We start from the raw sequence: 17147 nt of genomic DNA, 5'->3' as shown, positions 1-17147 counted from the left end.
ACGTTAAGGGTCAACGGTGTAATAGGTTGTGTTTTAGTACTGTGTATAAATGAATAGACCATATCATGTATCCATTTCTTTATTAAGCCCTGACCTTCTGGGCTGTCATTGGATCATTGTGTCTTATGAGGTTGAATGTGAATGTGTGTGTCTGTGTGCCATAGAACTAGTGCAAGGATCTACAGTATCTGTGTATATGCCATCTCGGAGTGTCCTAACCAGTCTATACCTCTGGGTCAGTGTCATCTCATGGATCAGTGAACAAGCCAGGCATTGGGCTGTGGAGCGAGTCATGAGCCTATCATTGGCCAGTGTGTGTGTGTGATGTGTGTTGTGTGTTCTGTGCTGTGTGTGCGTATAAACTAATGCGCGTGTGTGTGCGCATGTGTGCAATTCGCAATCCTATTGAGCCTATCAGTGGGACTGTCTGTGGGAGAATGGCTTTGGTAACAGGTTAAACGAACCAAACACTTTGATAAACATCAGATCACTGGTCACAATGAGCTCTCTGCACTGCCAGTCAATGGAGCCACTGACCTCCAACCGCTACAATTCTTTAGTCATGACTGTGACTATGGAGGGAGACACAGAGGGAGAGAAAGGCTCTGTCAGGGAGAGGGGGGATGAGGGAGAGAGGGGATGAGGGAGAGAGATGAGGGAGAGAGAGAGAGGGGATGAGGGAGAGAGAGGGGGGATGAGGGAGAGAGGGGATAAGGGGATAAGGGAAAAAGAGAGGGAATGAGGGAGAGACATGGGATGAGGGAGAGAGAGAGGGGATGAAGGAGAGAGAGAAGGGATGAGGGAGAGAGAAGGGATGAGGGAGAGAGAAGGGGGATGAGGGAGAGAGTGGGTGCGGCAGAGAGAGAGGGGATGAGGGAGAAAGAGAGGGAATGAGGGAGAGACAGGATGAGGGAGAGAGAGTGGATAAGGGAGAGAGAGAGGGTGAGGGAGAGAGAGAATGGATGATGGTGAGAGAGGGGATGAGGGAGAGAGAGAGAGGGTGCGGCAGAGAGAGAGGGGATGAGCGAGAGAGATGAGGGAGAGAGAGAGAGGGGATGAGGGAGACAGATGAGGGAGAGAGAGGGGGGATAAGGGAGAAAGAGAGGGAATGAGGGAGAGACAGGGGATGAGGGAGAGAGAGGGGATGAAGGAGAGAGAGAAGGGATGACGGAAAGAGAAGGGATGAGGGAGAGAGATGAGGGAGAGAGAGGGGGGATAAGGGAGAAAGAGAGGGAATGAGGGAGAGACAGGGGATGAGGGAGAGAGAGGGGATGAAGGAGAGAGAGAAGGGATGACGGAAAGAGAAGGGATGAGGGAGAGAGAGAGGGGATGACGGAGAGAGAGGGGGGATGAGGGAGAGAGTGTGTGCGGCACAGAGAGAGGGGATGAGGGAGAGAGAGGGGATAAGGGAGAGAGAGGGAATGAGGGAGATATAGGGGATGAGGGAGAGAGAGTGGGGATGAAGGATAGGGGGATGAGTGAGAGAGTGAGGGATGAGGGAGAGAGAGAGGGGATGAGGGAGAGAGAGAGAGGCGATCCTCGTTTGCTAAGTCAAACGACACCGCTGGTTCTGCTCACACTGCCCTACCCTATGCTCTGACCTCTTTCTCCCCTCTCTCTCCAGATGAAATCTCGCGTCTTGTGACGGCCGGCCGCCCAACAACCTGCCCGCTTGACCCTATCCCCTCCTCTCTTCTCCAGACCATTTCCGGAGACCTTCTCCCTTACCTCACCTCGCTCATCAACTCATCCCTGACCGCTGGCTACGTCCCTCCCGTCTTCAAGAGAGCGAGAGTTGCACCCCTTCTGAAAAAACCTACACTCGATCCCTCCGATGTCAACAACTACAGACCAGTATCCCTTCTCTCTTTTCTCTCCAAAACTCTTGAGCGTGCCGTCCTTGGCCAGCTCCGCTATCTCTCTCAGAATGACCTTCTTGATCCAAATCAGTCAGGTTTCAAGACTAGTCATTCAACTGAGACTGCTCTTCTCTGTATCACGGAGGCGCTCCGCACTGCTAAAGCTAACTCTCTCTCCTCTGCTCTCATCCTTCTAGACCTATCGGCTGCCTTCGATACTGTGAACCATCAGATCCTCCTCTCCACCCTCTCCGAGTTGGGCATCTCCGGCGCGGCCCACGCTTGGATTGCGTCCTACCTGACAGGTCGCTCCTACCAGGTGGCGTGGCGAGAATCTGTCTCCTCACCACGCGCTCTCACCACTGGTGTCCCCCAGGGCTCTGTTCTAGGCCCTCTCTTATTCTCGCTATACACCAAGTCACTTGGCTCTGTCATAACCTCACATGGTCTCTCCTATCATTGCTATGCAGACGACACACAATTAATCTTCTCCTTTCCCCCTTCTGATGACCAGGTGGCGAATCGCACCTCTGCATGTCTGGCAGACATATCAGTGTGGATGACGGATCACCACCTCAAGCTGAACCTCAGCAAGACGGAGCTCCTCTTCCTCCCGGGGAAGGACTGCCCGTTCCATGATCTCGCCATCACGGTTGACAACTCCATTGTGTCCTCCTCCCAGAGCGCTAAGAACCTTGGCGTGATCCTGGACAACACCCTGACGTTCTCAACTAACATCAAGGCGGTGTCCCGTTCCTGTAGGTTCATGCTCTACAACATCCGCAGAGTACGACCCTGCCTCACACAGGAAGCGGCGCAGGTCCTAATCCAGGCACTTGTCATCTCCCGTCTTGATTACTGCAACTCGCTGTTGGCTGGGCTCCCTGCCTGTGCCATTAAACCCCTACAACTCATCCAGAACGCCGCAGCCCGTCTGGTGTTCAACCTTCCCAAGTTCTCTCACGTCACCCCGCTCCTCCGCTCTCTCCACTGGCTTCCAGTTGAAGCTCGCATCCGCTACAAGACCATGGTGCTCGCCTACGGAGCTGTGAGGGGAACGGCACCTCAGTACCTCCAGGCTCTGATCAGGCCCTACACCCAAACAAAGGCACTGCGTTCATCCACCTCTGGCCTGCTCGCCTCCCTACCACTGAGGAAGTACAGTTCCCGCTCAGCCCAGTCAAAACTGTTCGCTGCTCTGGCCCCCCAATGGTGGAACAAACTCCCTCACGACACCAGGACAGCGGAGTCAATCACCACCTTCCGGAGACACCTGAAACCCCACCTCTTCAAGGAATACCTAGGATAGGGTAAGTAAGGGTAAGTAATCCTTCTCACCCCCCTTCTCCCCCAACAAGATTTAGATGCAAGTGGCTGTTCCACTGGGTGTCATAGGTGTTTGCACCAATTTGTAAGTCGCTCTGGATAAGAGCGTCTGCTAAATGACTTAAATGTAAATGTAAATGGATGGAGGAGAGAGAGAGAGAGAGAGAGAGAGAGAGAGAGAGAGAGAGAGAGAGAGAGAGGGGATGAAGGTGAGAGAGAGGGGGATGAGTGAGAGAGTGAGGGATGAGGGAGAGAGTGAGGGGATGAGGGAGAGAGAGAGGGAATGAAGGAGATACAGGGGATGAGGGAGAGAGAGAGTGGGGATGAAGGAGAGAGAGAGGGGATTAGTAAGAGAGTGAGGGATGAGGGAGAGAGAGAGAGAGAGGGGATGAAGGAGAGAGAGGGGGATGAGGGATAGAGTGTGTGCGGCAGAGAGAGAGGGGATGAGGGAGAGAGAGGGGATGAAGGCGAGACAGAGGGGGATGAGTGAGAGAGTGAGGGATGAGGGAGAGAGTGAGGGGATGAGGGAGATAGAGAGGGGATGAGAGAGAGAGGGTGTGGCAGAGAGAGAGAGGATGAGGGTAAGAGAAAAGGGATGAGGGATAGAGAGAGATGGGATGAGGTAGAGATAGAGCCAATTAGGGTGTGAGAGAGGGGATGAGGGAGAGACAAGGGATGAGGGAGAGAGAGGGTGAGGGTGAGAGAGAATGGATGAGGGAGAGAGAGGGGATGAGGGAGAGAGAGAGAGGGGATGAAGGAGAGAGTGAGAGATGAGCGAGAGAGAGGGGGGATGGGGCAGAGAGAGGGGATGAGGGAGAGAGTGTGGATAAGGGAGAGAGAGAGGGAACGAGGGAGATATAGGGGATGAGGGAGAGAGAGTGGGGATGAAGGATAGAGGGGGGATGAGTGAGAGAGTGAGGGATGAGGGAGAGAGAGAGGGGATGAGGGAGAGAGAGAGGGATGGAGGGAGAGAGAGAGAGAGAGAGAGAGAGAGAGAGAGAGAGAGAGAGAGAGAGAGAGAGAGAGAGAGAGAGAGAGGATGAAGGCGAGAGAGAGGGGAATGAGTGAGAGAGTGAGGGATGAGGGAGAGAGTGAGGGGATGAGGGAGAGAGAGAGGGAATGAGGGAGATACAGGGGATGAGGGAGAGAGAGAGTGGGGATGAAGGAGAGAGAGAGGGGATTAGTTAGAGAGTGAGGGATGAGGGAGAGAGAGAGAGGGGATGAAGGAGAGAGAGAGGGGATGAGTGAGGGATGAGGGAGAGAGAGAGGGGATGAGGGAGAGAGAGAGCGGATGAGGGAGAAAGTGAGGGGATGAGGGAGATAGAGAGGGGATGAGAGAGAGAGGGTGTGGCAGATAGAGAGAGGATGAGGGTAAGAGAAAAGGGATGAGGGATAGAGAGAGAGAGGGGATGAGGTAGAGAGAGAGCCAATGAGGGTGTGAGAGAGGGTATGAGGGAGAGACAAGGGATGAGGGAGAGAGGGTGCGGCAGAGAGAAAGGGGAGGAAGGAGAGAGCGAGAAGAGAGGCAGATAGAGAGAGAGAGGTTGAGAGTAGGAGAGTAGGAGAGAGCCAGAGAGTGAGAGAGTGAGAGAGAGCCAGAGAGTGAGAGAGAGATAGAGAGAGATAGTGAGAGAGAGTGAGAGAGAGAGAGAGGGGATGAGGGAGAGAGAGAGGGGATGAGGGAGAGAGTGGGTGCGGCAGAGAGAGAGGGGATGAGGGAGAGAGATGAGGGAGAGAGAGGAGGGATGAGGGAGAGAGAGGGGATAAGGGAGAAAGAGAGAGAATGAGGGAGAGACAGGGGATGAGGGAGAGAGAGTGGATAAGGGAGAGAGATGGGGTGAGGGAGAGAGAGAATTGGATGAGGGAGAGAGAGGGGATGAGGGAGAGAGAGGGGGGATGAAGGAGAGAGTGAGGGATGAGGGAGAGAGAGGGGGGATGAGGGAGAGAGAGGGGATACGGGAGAGAGAGAGAGAGAGAGAGGGGGATGAAGGAGAGAGAGGAAGGGGATGAAGGAGAAAAAGTGAGGGATGAGGGAGAGAGAGAGGGGATGAGGGAGAGAGTGGGAATGAGGGAGATATAGGGGATGAGGGAGAGAGAGAGTGGGGATGAAGGAGAGAGAGGGGGGGTGAGTGAGAGAGTGAGGGATGAGGTAGAGAGAGGGGGGATGAGGGAAAGAGAGAGGGGATTAGTAAGAGAGTGAGGGATGAGGTAGAGAGAGAGGGGATGAGGGAGAGAGAGAGGGGATGAAGGAGAAAGTGAGGGGATGAGGGAGATATAGAGGGGATGAGGGAGATAGAGAGGGGATGAGGGAGATAGAGAGGGGATGAGAGAGAGAGGGTGTGGCAGAGAGAGAGAGGATGAGGGTAAGAGAAAAGGGATGAGGGATAGAGAGAGATGGGATGAGGTAGAGATAGAGCCAATGAGGGTGTGAGAGAGGGGATGAGGGAGAGACAAGGGATGAGGGAGAGAGAGAGAGAGGTTGCGGCAGAGAGAGAGGGGAGGAATGAGAGAGCGAGAAAGAGAGGCAGATAGAGAGAGAGGGTGAGAGTAGGAGAGTAGGAGAGAGCCAGAGAGTGAGAGAGAATAGCTGTGTCCTCAGAGCCAGACAGAGACGCCAGCCACCGTCTGACACCAGGCTAACCTTTCATGGGGATGACAGGGGGCACACAGTGTACTTTCCTGTAGGGCCTGTGTTATTATAGAGGTCAGGATCAGCAACAGAGACATACTAAACTCTTTCTCTATGTCTCTGTATGTCTCTCTATCTCTGTCTGTCTATCTATCTCTATCTATCTGTCTATCTACAGTGCTTTCAGAAAGTATTCAGACCTCTTTTTCCACATTTGGTTACATTACAGCCTTTTTCTAAAATGTATTAATTAAATAGTTTTTTTCCTCTCATCAATCTACACACAATAGCCCCGAAGGACAAAGTAAACTCTTTGCTTTTTAGAAATATTTGCTAATTTATAAAATCTTTGAAACTGAAATATAGAATTTGAACACGTTTTTAGACCCTTTACTCAGTACTTAGTTGAAGCGCCTTTGGCAACAATTACAGCACCGAGTCGTCTATGATGCTACAAGCTTGACATCTGAAAAACATCCCCACAGGACGATGCTGCCACCACCATGCTTCACCGTAGGGATGGTGCCAGGTTTCCTCCAGATGTGACGCTTGGCATTCAGGCCAAAGAGTTGAATCTCATGCTGCAGAGATGGTTGTCCTTCTGGAAGCTTCTCCCATCTCCACAGAGGAACTCTGAGCTCTGTCAGAGTGAGCATCAGCTCTTTGGTCACGTTCCCGACCAAGGCCCTTCTCCCCCGATGGCTCAGTTTGGCTTGGCGGCCAGCTCTAGGAAGAGTCTTCAATGCTGCAGATGTTTTTGGACCCTTCCACGGATCTGTGCCTCTACACAATCCTGTCTCGGACCTCTACGGACAATTCCTTTGACCTCATTGCTTAGTTTTTGCTCTGACATGCACTGTCAACTGTGTGACCTCATTTAGACAGGTGTGTGCCTTTCCAAATCATGAACAATTAAGTTGTAGAAGCATCTCAAGGATTATCATATCTATCTATCTATCTATCTATCTATCTATCTATCTATCTATCTATCTATCTATCTATCTATCTATCTATCTATCTATCTATCTATCTATCTATCTATCTATCTGCCTGCCTGCCTGCCTGCCTGCCTGCCTGCCTGCCTGCCTGCCTGCCTGCCTGCCTACCACAGTCCACAATGCACTGCTCAGAGCACTGCGCCACCACAGTTCACAATGCATTGCTCAGAGCACTGCGCCACCACAGTTCACAATGCATTGCTCAGAGCACTGAGCCACCACAGTTCACAATGCACTGCTCAGAGCACTGCGCCACCACAGTTCACAATGCATTGCTCAGAGCACTGAGCCACCACAGTTCACAATGCACTGCTCAGAGCACTGCGCCACCACAGTTCACAATGCACTGCTCAGAGCACTGAGCCACCACAGTTCACAATGCACTGCTCAGAGCTCTAGCAAGGCTACTTGATGGTAATAGCGAGTCTTTATAAATTATTTCATTTTAAGCCTTCCCCAAACCATAGCCCTAACCTTAACCACACGGAATGAATGGCTAAACTGTTAACCTTTGAGTTGTTTCTGTTTTAACCCTGTAACCATGTGGAATTAACCCTGTAACCAAGTGGAATTAACCCTGTAACCATGTGGAATTAACCCTTTAACCAAGTGGAATTGACCCTGTAACCATGTGGAATTAACTCTTTAACCAAGTGGAATTAACCCTGTAACCATGTGGAATTAACCCTTTAACCAAGTGGAATAAACCATTTAACCAAGTGGAATTAATCCTTTATCCAAGTGGAATAAACCCTTTAACCAAGTGGAATTAACCCTTTAACCAAGTGGAATAAACCCTTTAACCAAGTGGAATTAACCCTTTATCCAAGTGGAATAAACCCTTTAACCAGATGGAATTAACCCTTTAACCAAGTGGAATTAACCCTTTATCCAAGTGGAATAAACCCTTTAACCAGGTGGAATTAATTTGTCAAAAAAAGACGTTCATCCTTAATACTTTGAATTTCGAAGGGATTTCTAATGGGGAATACAGTTTGACTGTAAGAAGTGCAGAACAATTTGAAGTGGCGTTCAAAGTAGGACGTGAGACAATGGTTCCATGATAAACGTAAGGGATAATCAACAAGGGGCTATCTATGCGTTCTATGGAAAATAATGAATGGCATGGAAGGTGTGTTCCATGACGCGCTAGCAGAGTGGAACTGACCTTCCACAGAGTTGCATTATTTTACAGAAAACACATAGAGCCCCGCGTTGATCATCCCTTTTATACAATAGCTATAATTTAACACATTTGCTGGTAGAAATGTGTTCAACATCCACTGAAGAAACAAGCAGGTTTATTAGATACTAGATAGCCAGTATACTAGACCTTCGCTTTCAAAAGCAGCTCAAACCTACAACATGTAACAAATGAACTATAGCCATTGAATTCTACCGTGCAAATATACTGTGCACTATAGGGAAATAATGCATGCCCTAGAATGCCCTTCAAGCCAATCAGAAACTAGTATTCTATAAGGTGATGGGTCTGGGTCAACCTGTTACACATCGTGCTTTCTCTGTTCAGAGGTTAAAGTTATGATCACCTGAATGATTCACCTTGTGAGGACATCTTGACATCAGTGTGGTGAGGTCAGGGGAAGTCTTTAAAGGATGTATGAAGCCATATTTCACTATGAGGCATGTGATTATGATGATGATGAAGAGGATGTCATGATGATGAGATGATGATGAAGACCATCTTACCTTCAGAGGTTAGGGTGAAGACCTCTTTGGGGATGTAGAGTTTGTCTTCGGCGGAACGAGCCCAGTCCTTCATTCCCCTCCTGCCCTTCATGGGGAAGTTGATGTCACTGGAGACCGCTGTCACGGGCTCTCGCTGTATTGTAATCACTATGGAGACAAAACATATCGTTATCTCTATGGAGACAAAACATATCGTTATCTCCATGGAGACCAAACATACCGTTATCACTATGGAGACCAAACATACCGTTATCACTATGGAGACAAAACATATTGTTATCTCCATGGAGACCAAACATATTGTTATCTCCATGGAGACCAAACATACCGTTATCACTATGGAGACAAAACATATCGTTATCTCTATGGAGACCAAACATACCGTTATCTCCATGGAAACCAAACATACCGTTATCACTATGGAGACAAAACATATCGTTATCTCTATGGAGACCAAACATACCGTTATCCCTATGGAGACAAACCATATCGTTATCTCTATGGAGACCAAACATACCGTTATCACCATGCAGATAAAACATATCGTTATCTCTATGGAGACCAAACATACCGTTATCTCTATGCAGATAAAACATATTGTTATCTCCATGGAGACCAAACATACCGTTATCTCTATGGAGACCAAACATACCGTTATCAATATGCAGATAAAACATATCGTTATCTCTATGGAGACCAAACATACCATTATCACTATGCAGATAAAACATATCGTTATCTCTATGGAGACCAAACATACCGTTATCTCTATGCAGATAAAACATATTGTTATCTCCATGGAGACCAAACATATCATTATCTCTATGGAGACTAAACATATTGGTATCACTATGGAGACAAAACATATTGTTATCACTATGGAGACAAAAAATATTGTTATCTCTATGGAGACAAAACATATTGTTATCACTATGGAGACAAAACATATTGTTATCACTATGGAGACAAAACACATCGTTATCTCTATGGAGACAAATAAAATCATGAGTTGACGAACACCCAAAATAGGTAGAGAGGTGCTGACTAATGGAAAGGCAAACTTATTTGAGTTATGATTACTGACAATTGGGAGTGTTGAGGATAAGACTGCAAAAATGCTGTTACATTTCCCCAAGATATCCAGAGGGAATATGATAACCACAGGGAATAACCCATTACAGTCTATAGTAAGCCCTGTCTAAGCCGGGGGGTTACTACTAAGCTATATGGAATTTGTTGTTTTAAGAATATTGTTTTAAGAAGGTCATACCAAGGATCATTTTACTATTTGATTTTACATTTTAATACCCCTTGAAGTATAAAAAATGATTTGATGTAAAACATTTGATTTGGGTTTACTGTTATTAACTCATACAAACGCATTGAATAGGGTAAGTAAGGGTAAGTAATCCTTCTCACCCCCTTCTCCCCCCAACAAGATTTAGATGCAAGTGGCTGTTCCACTGGTTGTCATAAGGTGTATGCACCAATTTGTAAGTCGCTCTGGATAAGAGCGTCTGCTAAATGACTTAAATGTAAATGTAAATGTAATTGAATAACACATTCACTTCATGGAACAACAACAGTCCCAACCCCAAAAAATTGAAAGGAAGATTTTTAGGAAGTGTCTGTCCTATATCTGCGAGATTAAAGAAAGTTAACCCCTTATTTTTGGCACTAAACAGTCTCCATATATACAGTACTTCCATTCATTTTTTCAACTGGTACCGGGGGACCTTCAGAGGAGTATTGTGAGGGCTGTGGATGTCCTGTCGCAAAACAACCATCATGGGCGTGTTCATGAGAATCTCTCCTTTCCCCAGAGAGGTCATATTAGTGTGTGGCCAAAACTGTTCGGACGCTACAGAAGTTGTCAGATCGTCTGAACCGACTTCAGACGAGTCCTAAGATGCTTGTAGGGGTTGTAGAGCAAAACGGAGAACACCATTTTGTGAGAAGGCTGATTTTCGGGATGGTCTGACACACACTGTGCTAGCTCTGTGACCTCTCACAGCAGATGCGGAGGTGCGACTTTGGCGTATGCAGTGGATTGAGACCTACCCAACGCATCTCTAGCTTAAACTCAAAGATTTTTATGGGGATTCTTTATCACACTAAAAAGATTTCCACAGGATGCGGATATTGACTCGGGGGGGGAAAGATTCCCACTGGGAATAAGACACCCACAGGGAATAAGATACCCACTGGGAATAAGATACCCACAGGGAATAAGATACCCACAGGGAATAAGATACCCAGAGGGAACAAGATACCCACAGTGAATAAGATACCCACAGGGAACAAGATACCCACAGGGAATAAGATTCCCACAGGGAGCAAGAAACCCACAGGGAACAAGATACCCAGAGGGAACAAGATGCCCACAGGGAATAAGACACCCAAAGGGAATAAGACACCCGCACGGAATAAGTCACCCACAGGGAACAAGAAACCCACTGGGAATAAGAAACCCAAAGGGAATAAGATACCCACAGGGAACAAGACACCCAAGGGGAACAAGACACCCACAGGGAACAAGATACCCACTGGGAATAAGATACCCACTGGGAATAAGATACCCACTGGGAATAAGATACCCACAGGGAATAAGACACCCACAGGGAACAAGATAGCCATTGGGAATAAGATACCCACAGGGAATAAGACACCCACAGGGAATAGGACACCCACAGGGAATAAGACACCCAAAGGGAATAATATACCAGCGGGGAATAAGACACCCAAAGGGAATAAGATACCCACTGGGAATAAGATACCCACAGGGAATAAGACACCCACAGGGAACAAGATACCCACTGGGAATAAGATATCCACAGGGAAGAAGACACCCACAGGGAATAAAACACCCACAGGGAATAAGATACCCACAGGGAATAAGACACCCACAGGGAATAAGACATCCAAAGGGAATAGGACACCCAAAGGGAATAAGACACCCACAGGGAATAAGATACCCACTGGGAATAAGATATCCACTGGGAATAAGAAACCCACAGGGAATAAGATACCCACAGGGAATAAGACACCCACAGGGAACAAGATAGCCATTGGGAATAAGATACCCACAGGGAATAAGACACCCACAGGGAATAGGACACCCACAGGGAATAAGACACCCAAAGGGAATAATATACCAGCGGGGAATAAGACACCCAAAGGGAATAAGACACCCGCACGGAATAAGACACCCGCAGGGAATACGATACCCACAGGGAACAAGATACCCACTGGGAATAAGATATCCACAGGGAAGAAGACACCCACAGGGAATAAAACACCCACAGGGAATAAGATACCCACAGGGAATAAGACACCCACAGGGAATAAGACATCCAAAGGGAATAGGACACCCAAAGGGAATAAGACACCCACAGGGAATAAGATACCCACTGGGAATAAGATATCCACTGGGAATAAGAAACCCACAGGGAATAAGATACCCACAGGGAATAAGACACCCACAGGGAACAAGATAGCCATTGGGAATAAGATACCCACAGGGAATAAGACACCCACAGGGAATAGGACACCCACAGGGAATAAGACACCCAAAGGGAATAATATACCAGCGGGGAATAAGACACCCAAAGGGAATAAGACACCCGCACGGAATAAGACACCCGCAGGGAATACGATACCCGCAGGTAATAAGACAGCCACAGGTAATAAGACACCCACAGGCAAAACGACACCCACAGGGAACAAGATACCCACTGGGAATAGGAAACCCACTGGGAATAAGACACCCACAGGGAATAAGACACCCAAAGGGAATAAGACACCCAAAGGGAATAAGACACCCACAGGGAATAAAACACCCACAGGGAATAAGATACCCACAGGGAATAAGACTCCCACAGGGAATAAGATACCCAAAGGGAATAAGACACCCAAAGGGAATAAGACACCCAAAGGGAATACGCAGGATAAACTGGAATCCTCTAACCAGGATTTCTTGAAAACCTGGGAGTTTGGGGAAAGTTACTGGAATTTTGCACCCCTACCTGTGAGTGTTAAACTGACTACTCACTGAGGTTGTTGGTGACCACCAGGAAACTCTGGAACGGTTTCTGATCCTCTCCAATCAGATGGATGAAGTCCTCCAAGATACGCATGAGATGGGCCGTACCAGGAGAAACCTGGGCATGGGGAAGCGAGAGAGAGAGAGAGAGAGAGAGAGAGAGAGAGAGAGAGAGAGAGAGAGAGAGAGAGAGAGAGAGAGAGAGAGAGAGAGAGAGAGAGAGAGAGAGAGAGAGAGAGAGAGAGAGAGAGAGAGAGAGAGAGAGAGAGAGAGAAGGGGGAGGAGGATGAGAGAAGGGAGAGAAGGGAGAGTGTGAGAAAGACAGAGAGAACAATATCATGAAAACAACTTTCTTTCATAGACAAATATTGAATTACCGACTGTCATTCTCTCTCGTTCTCTCTCTCATTTCATACACCAGTCTAAGTGCATCTTCTGTTCCTGTGAAATTCATGTTGCCAGAAGGAAGTGTCACAGCTAAAGAATCACCAACAACCTCTTTACCACCAACACATTACAACAGTCATTGGTTTGCTGGCACTCGTTAGCCCCGTATGCTAAGTGCAGCTAATTAGCAGACATGGGACATAATGCCTTTTACTGTATATCTGCTGAGGCGGAATCCCAAATTACACCATATTCCCTATATAGTGCACTATTTTAGACCAGAGCTCTTTGGAACTGGACAAAAATAGTGCACTTCATATAAAATAGGGTGCCATAGGAAACCCAGCCTAAGGTATTGGTATCAGTAGAGTATGGGAAGATCATGACTTGATTGTTTTGCAGTGGCTTGATTGCCGCATATCGTCTCATTTGATTGTCAAAACATCATCATCGAAATTACTGCATTAATATTTCAATACTGTGCTCTCTCACTCTCTCTTCACGAGCCTACTAGTAGAGTACTTCCGGCGCCGACAGAGATGGCCGCCTCGCTTCGCGTTCCTAGGAAACTATGCAGTTTTTTGTTTTTTTTACGTGTTATTCTTACATTAGTACCCCAGGTCATCTTAGGTTTCATTACATACAGTCGAGAAGAACTACTGAATATAAGATCAGCGTCAACTCACCATCAGTATGACCAAGAATGGGATTTTCGCAACGCGGATCCTGTGTTCTGCCTTTCAAACAGGACAACGGAATGGATCCCATGCGGTGACCCAAAAAAACGACTCAGAAAAAGAGGGAAACGAGGCGGTCTTCTGGTCAGACTCTGGAGACGGGCACACCGTGCACCACTCCCTAGCATTCTTCTCGCCAATGTCGAGTCTCTTGACAACAAGGTTGATGAAATCCGAGCAGGGGTAGCATTCCAGAGGGACATCAGAGACTGTAACGTTCTTTGCTTCACGGAAACATGGCTCACTGGAGAGACGCTATCGGAGGCGGTGCAGCCAGCGGGTTTCTCCACGCATCGCGCCGACAGAAACAAACATCTTTCTGGTAAGAAGAGGGGCGGGGGCGTATGCCTTATGGCTAACGAGACGTGGTGTGATCATAGAAACTCAAATCCTTCTGTTCCTCACAATCAAATGTCGATCGCATTATCTACCAAGAGAATTCTCTTCGATTATAATCACAGCCGTATATATTCCCCCCCAAGCAGACACATCGATGGCTCTGAGCGAACTTTATTTGACTCTTTGCAAACTGGAATCCATACATCCTGAGGCTGCATTCATTGTAGCTGGGGATTTTAACAAGGCTAATCTGAAAACAAGACTCCCTAAATTGTATCAGCATATCGATTGCGCAACCAGGGCCAGAAAAACCTTGGACCATTGTTACTCTAACTTCCGTGACGCATATAAGGCCCTGCCCCGCCCTCCTTTCGGAAAAGCTGACCACGACTCCATTTTGTTGATCCCTGCCTACAGACAGAAACTAAAACGGGAGGCTCCCACGCTGAGGTCTTTCCAACGCTGGTCCGACCAAGCTGATTCCACACTCCAAGACTGCTTCCATCACATGGACTGGGATATGTTTCGTATTGCGTCAGATAACAACATTGACGAATACGCTGATTCGGTGTGCGAGTTCATTAGAACGTGCGTTGAAGATGACGTTCCCATAGCAACGATTAAAACATTCCCTAACCAGAAACCGTGGATTGATGGCAGCATCCGCGTGAAACTGAAAGTGCGAACCACTGCTTTTAATCAGGGCAAGGTGACTGGTAACATGCCCGAATACAAACAGTGCAGCTATTCCCTCCGCAAGGCTATCAAACAAGCTAAGCGTCAGTAGAAAGTAGAATCTCAATTCAACGGCTCAGACACAAGAGGTATGTGGCAGGGTCTACAGTCAATCACGGACGACAAGAAGAAAACCAGCCCAGTCACGGACCAGGATGTCTTGCTCCCAGGCAGACTAAATCACTTTTTTGCCCGCTTTGAGGACAATACAGTGCCACTGACGCGGCCTGCAACGAAAACATGCGGACTCTCCTTCACTGCAGCCGAGGTGAGTAAAACATTTAAACGTGTTAACCCTCGCAAGGCTGCAGGCCCAGACGGCATCCCCAGCCGCGCCCTCAGAGCATGCGCAGACCAGCTGGCCGGTGTGTTTACGGATATATTCAATCAATCCCTATACCAGTCTGCTGTTCCCACATGCTGCAAGAGGGCCACCATTGTTCCTGTTCCCAAGAAAGCTAAGGTAACTGAGCTTAACGACTACCGCCCCGTAGCACTCACTTCCGTCATCATGAAGTGCTTTGAGAGACTAGTGAAGGACCATATCACCTCCACCCTTCCTGACACCCTAGACCCACTCCAATTTGCTTACCGCCCAAATAGGTCCACAGACGATGCAATCTCAACCACACTGCACACTGCCCTAACCCATCTGGACAAGAGGAATACCTATGTGAGAATGCTGTTCATCGACTACAGCTCGGCATTCAACACCATAGTACCCTCCAAGCTCGTCATCAAGCTCGAGACCCTGGGTCTCGACCCCGCCCTGTGCAACTGGGTACTGGACTTCCTGACGGGCCGCCCCCAGGTGGTGAGGGTAGGTAACAACATCTCCACCCCGCTGATCCTCAACACTGGGGCCCCACAAGGGTGCGTTCTGAGCCCTCTCCTGTACTCCCTGTTCACCCACGACTGCGTGGCCACGCACGCCTCCAACTCAATCATCAAGTTTGCGGACGACACAACAGTGGTAGGCTTGATTACCAACAACGACGAGACGGCCTACAGGGAGGAGGTGAGGGCCCTCGGAGTGTGGTGTCAGGAAAATAACCTCACACTCAACGTCAACAAAACTAAGGAGATGATTGTGGACTTCAGGAAACAGCAGAGGGAACACCCCCCTTTCCACATCGATGGAACAGTAGTGGAGAGGGTAGTACGATTTAAGTTCCTTGGCATACACGTCACAGACAAACTGAATTGGTCCACTCACACAGACAGCATCGTGAAGAAGGCGCAGCAGCACCTCTTCAACCTCAGGAGGCTGAAGAAATTTGGCTTGTCACCAAAAGCACTCACAAACTTCTACAGATGCACAATCGAGAGCATCCTGGCGGGCTGTATCACCGCCTGGTACGGCAACTGCTCCCCCCACAACCGTAAGGCTCTCCAGAGGGTAGTGAGGTCTGCACAATGCATCACCGGGAGCAAACTACCTGCCCTCCAGGACACCTACACCACCCGATGTTACAGGAAGGCCATAAAGATCATCAAGGTCAACAACCACCCGAGCCACTGCCTGTTCACCCCGTTATCATCCAGAAGGCGAGGTCAGTACAGGTGCATCAAAGCTGGGGCCGAGAGACTGAATTACAGCTTCTACCTCAAGGCCATCAGACTGTTAAACAGCCACCACTAACATTGAGTGGCTGCTGCCATCACACTGACACTGACTCAACTCCAGCCACTTTAATAATGGGAATTGATGGGAAATTATGTAAAATATATCACTAGCCACTTTAAACAATGCTACCTAATATATTTTTACATTTTACATTTTACTGATGTTTATATATGTTTACATACCCTACATTATTCATCTCATATGCATACGTATATACTGTACTCTATATCATCTACTGCATCCTTATGTAATACATGTATCACTAGCCACTTTAACTATGCCACTTTATTTACATACTCATCTCATATGTATATACTGTACTCGATACCATTTACTGTATGCTGCTCTGTACCATCACTCATTCATATATCCTTATGTACATATTCTTTATCCCCTTACACTGTGTATAAGACAGTCGTTTTGGAGTTGTTAGTTAGATTACTTGTTGGTTATTACTGCATTGTCGGAACTAGAAGCACAAGCATTTCGCTACACTCTCATTAACATCTGCTAACATACATGTGTATGTGACAAATACAATTTGATTTGATTTGATTTGATTTATACATGTGGTCATTAAACAGACACTCTTATCCAGAGCATCTTAGTCCACACATTGAACTAAGGTAGGTGGTAACTAAAACGTTCCTCAGAAAAGCAGCTATCTCAGTATGTGTACGCATGTGTGCTGTTGTTGAGTGTTATGGTTATGGATATGTGTGTATTGATAATATGTACAATTGAAGTCGGAAGTTTAC

The 17147-nt window shown here is 47.7% G+C and overlaps 1 protein-coding gene across 5 annotated transcripts in view; it reads right to left on the bottom strand.

The window, feature by feature from the left end:
- The window catches only part of LOC118397634 (adhesion G protein-coupled receptor B2-like), a 565880-nt gene that overhangs the window by 217928 nt on the left and 330805 nt on the right, over positions 1-17147 (bottom strand). For all 5 annotated transcript variants that reach the window (XM_052469740.1, XM_052469742.1, XM_052469741.1 and 2 more), the window contains 2 exons: positions 12574-12682; positions 8523-8669 (listed from right to left, as the gene is read on the bottom strand). In XM_052469740.1, coding sequence (XP_052325700.1) covers positions 8523-8669; positions 12574-12682 — 256 coding nt within the window. The remainder of the gene's footprint in view (positions 1-8522; positions 8670-12573; positions 12683-17147) is intronic.

The sequence above is a fragment of the Oncorhynchus keta genome, chromosome 19 (genome assembly GCF_023373465.1).
Source record: "Oncorhynchus keta strain PuntledgeMale-10-30-2019 chromosome 19, Oket_V2, whole genome shotgun sequence".
NCBI lineage: Eukaryota > Metazoa > Chordata > Actinopteri > Salmoniformes > Salmonidae > Oncorhynchus > Oncorhynchus keta.
The sequence above is the reverse complement of the archived record's forward strand: the minus strand, read 5'-3'. Positions and strand labels throughout refer to the sequence as shown.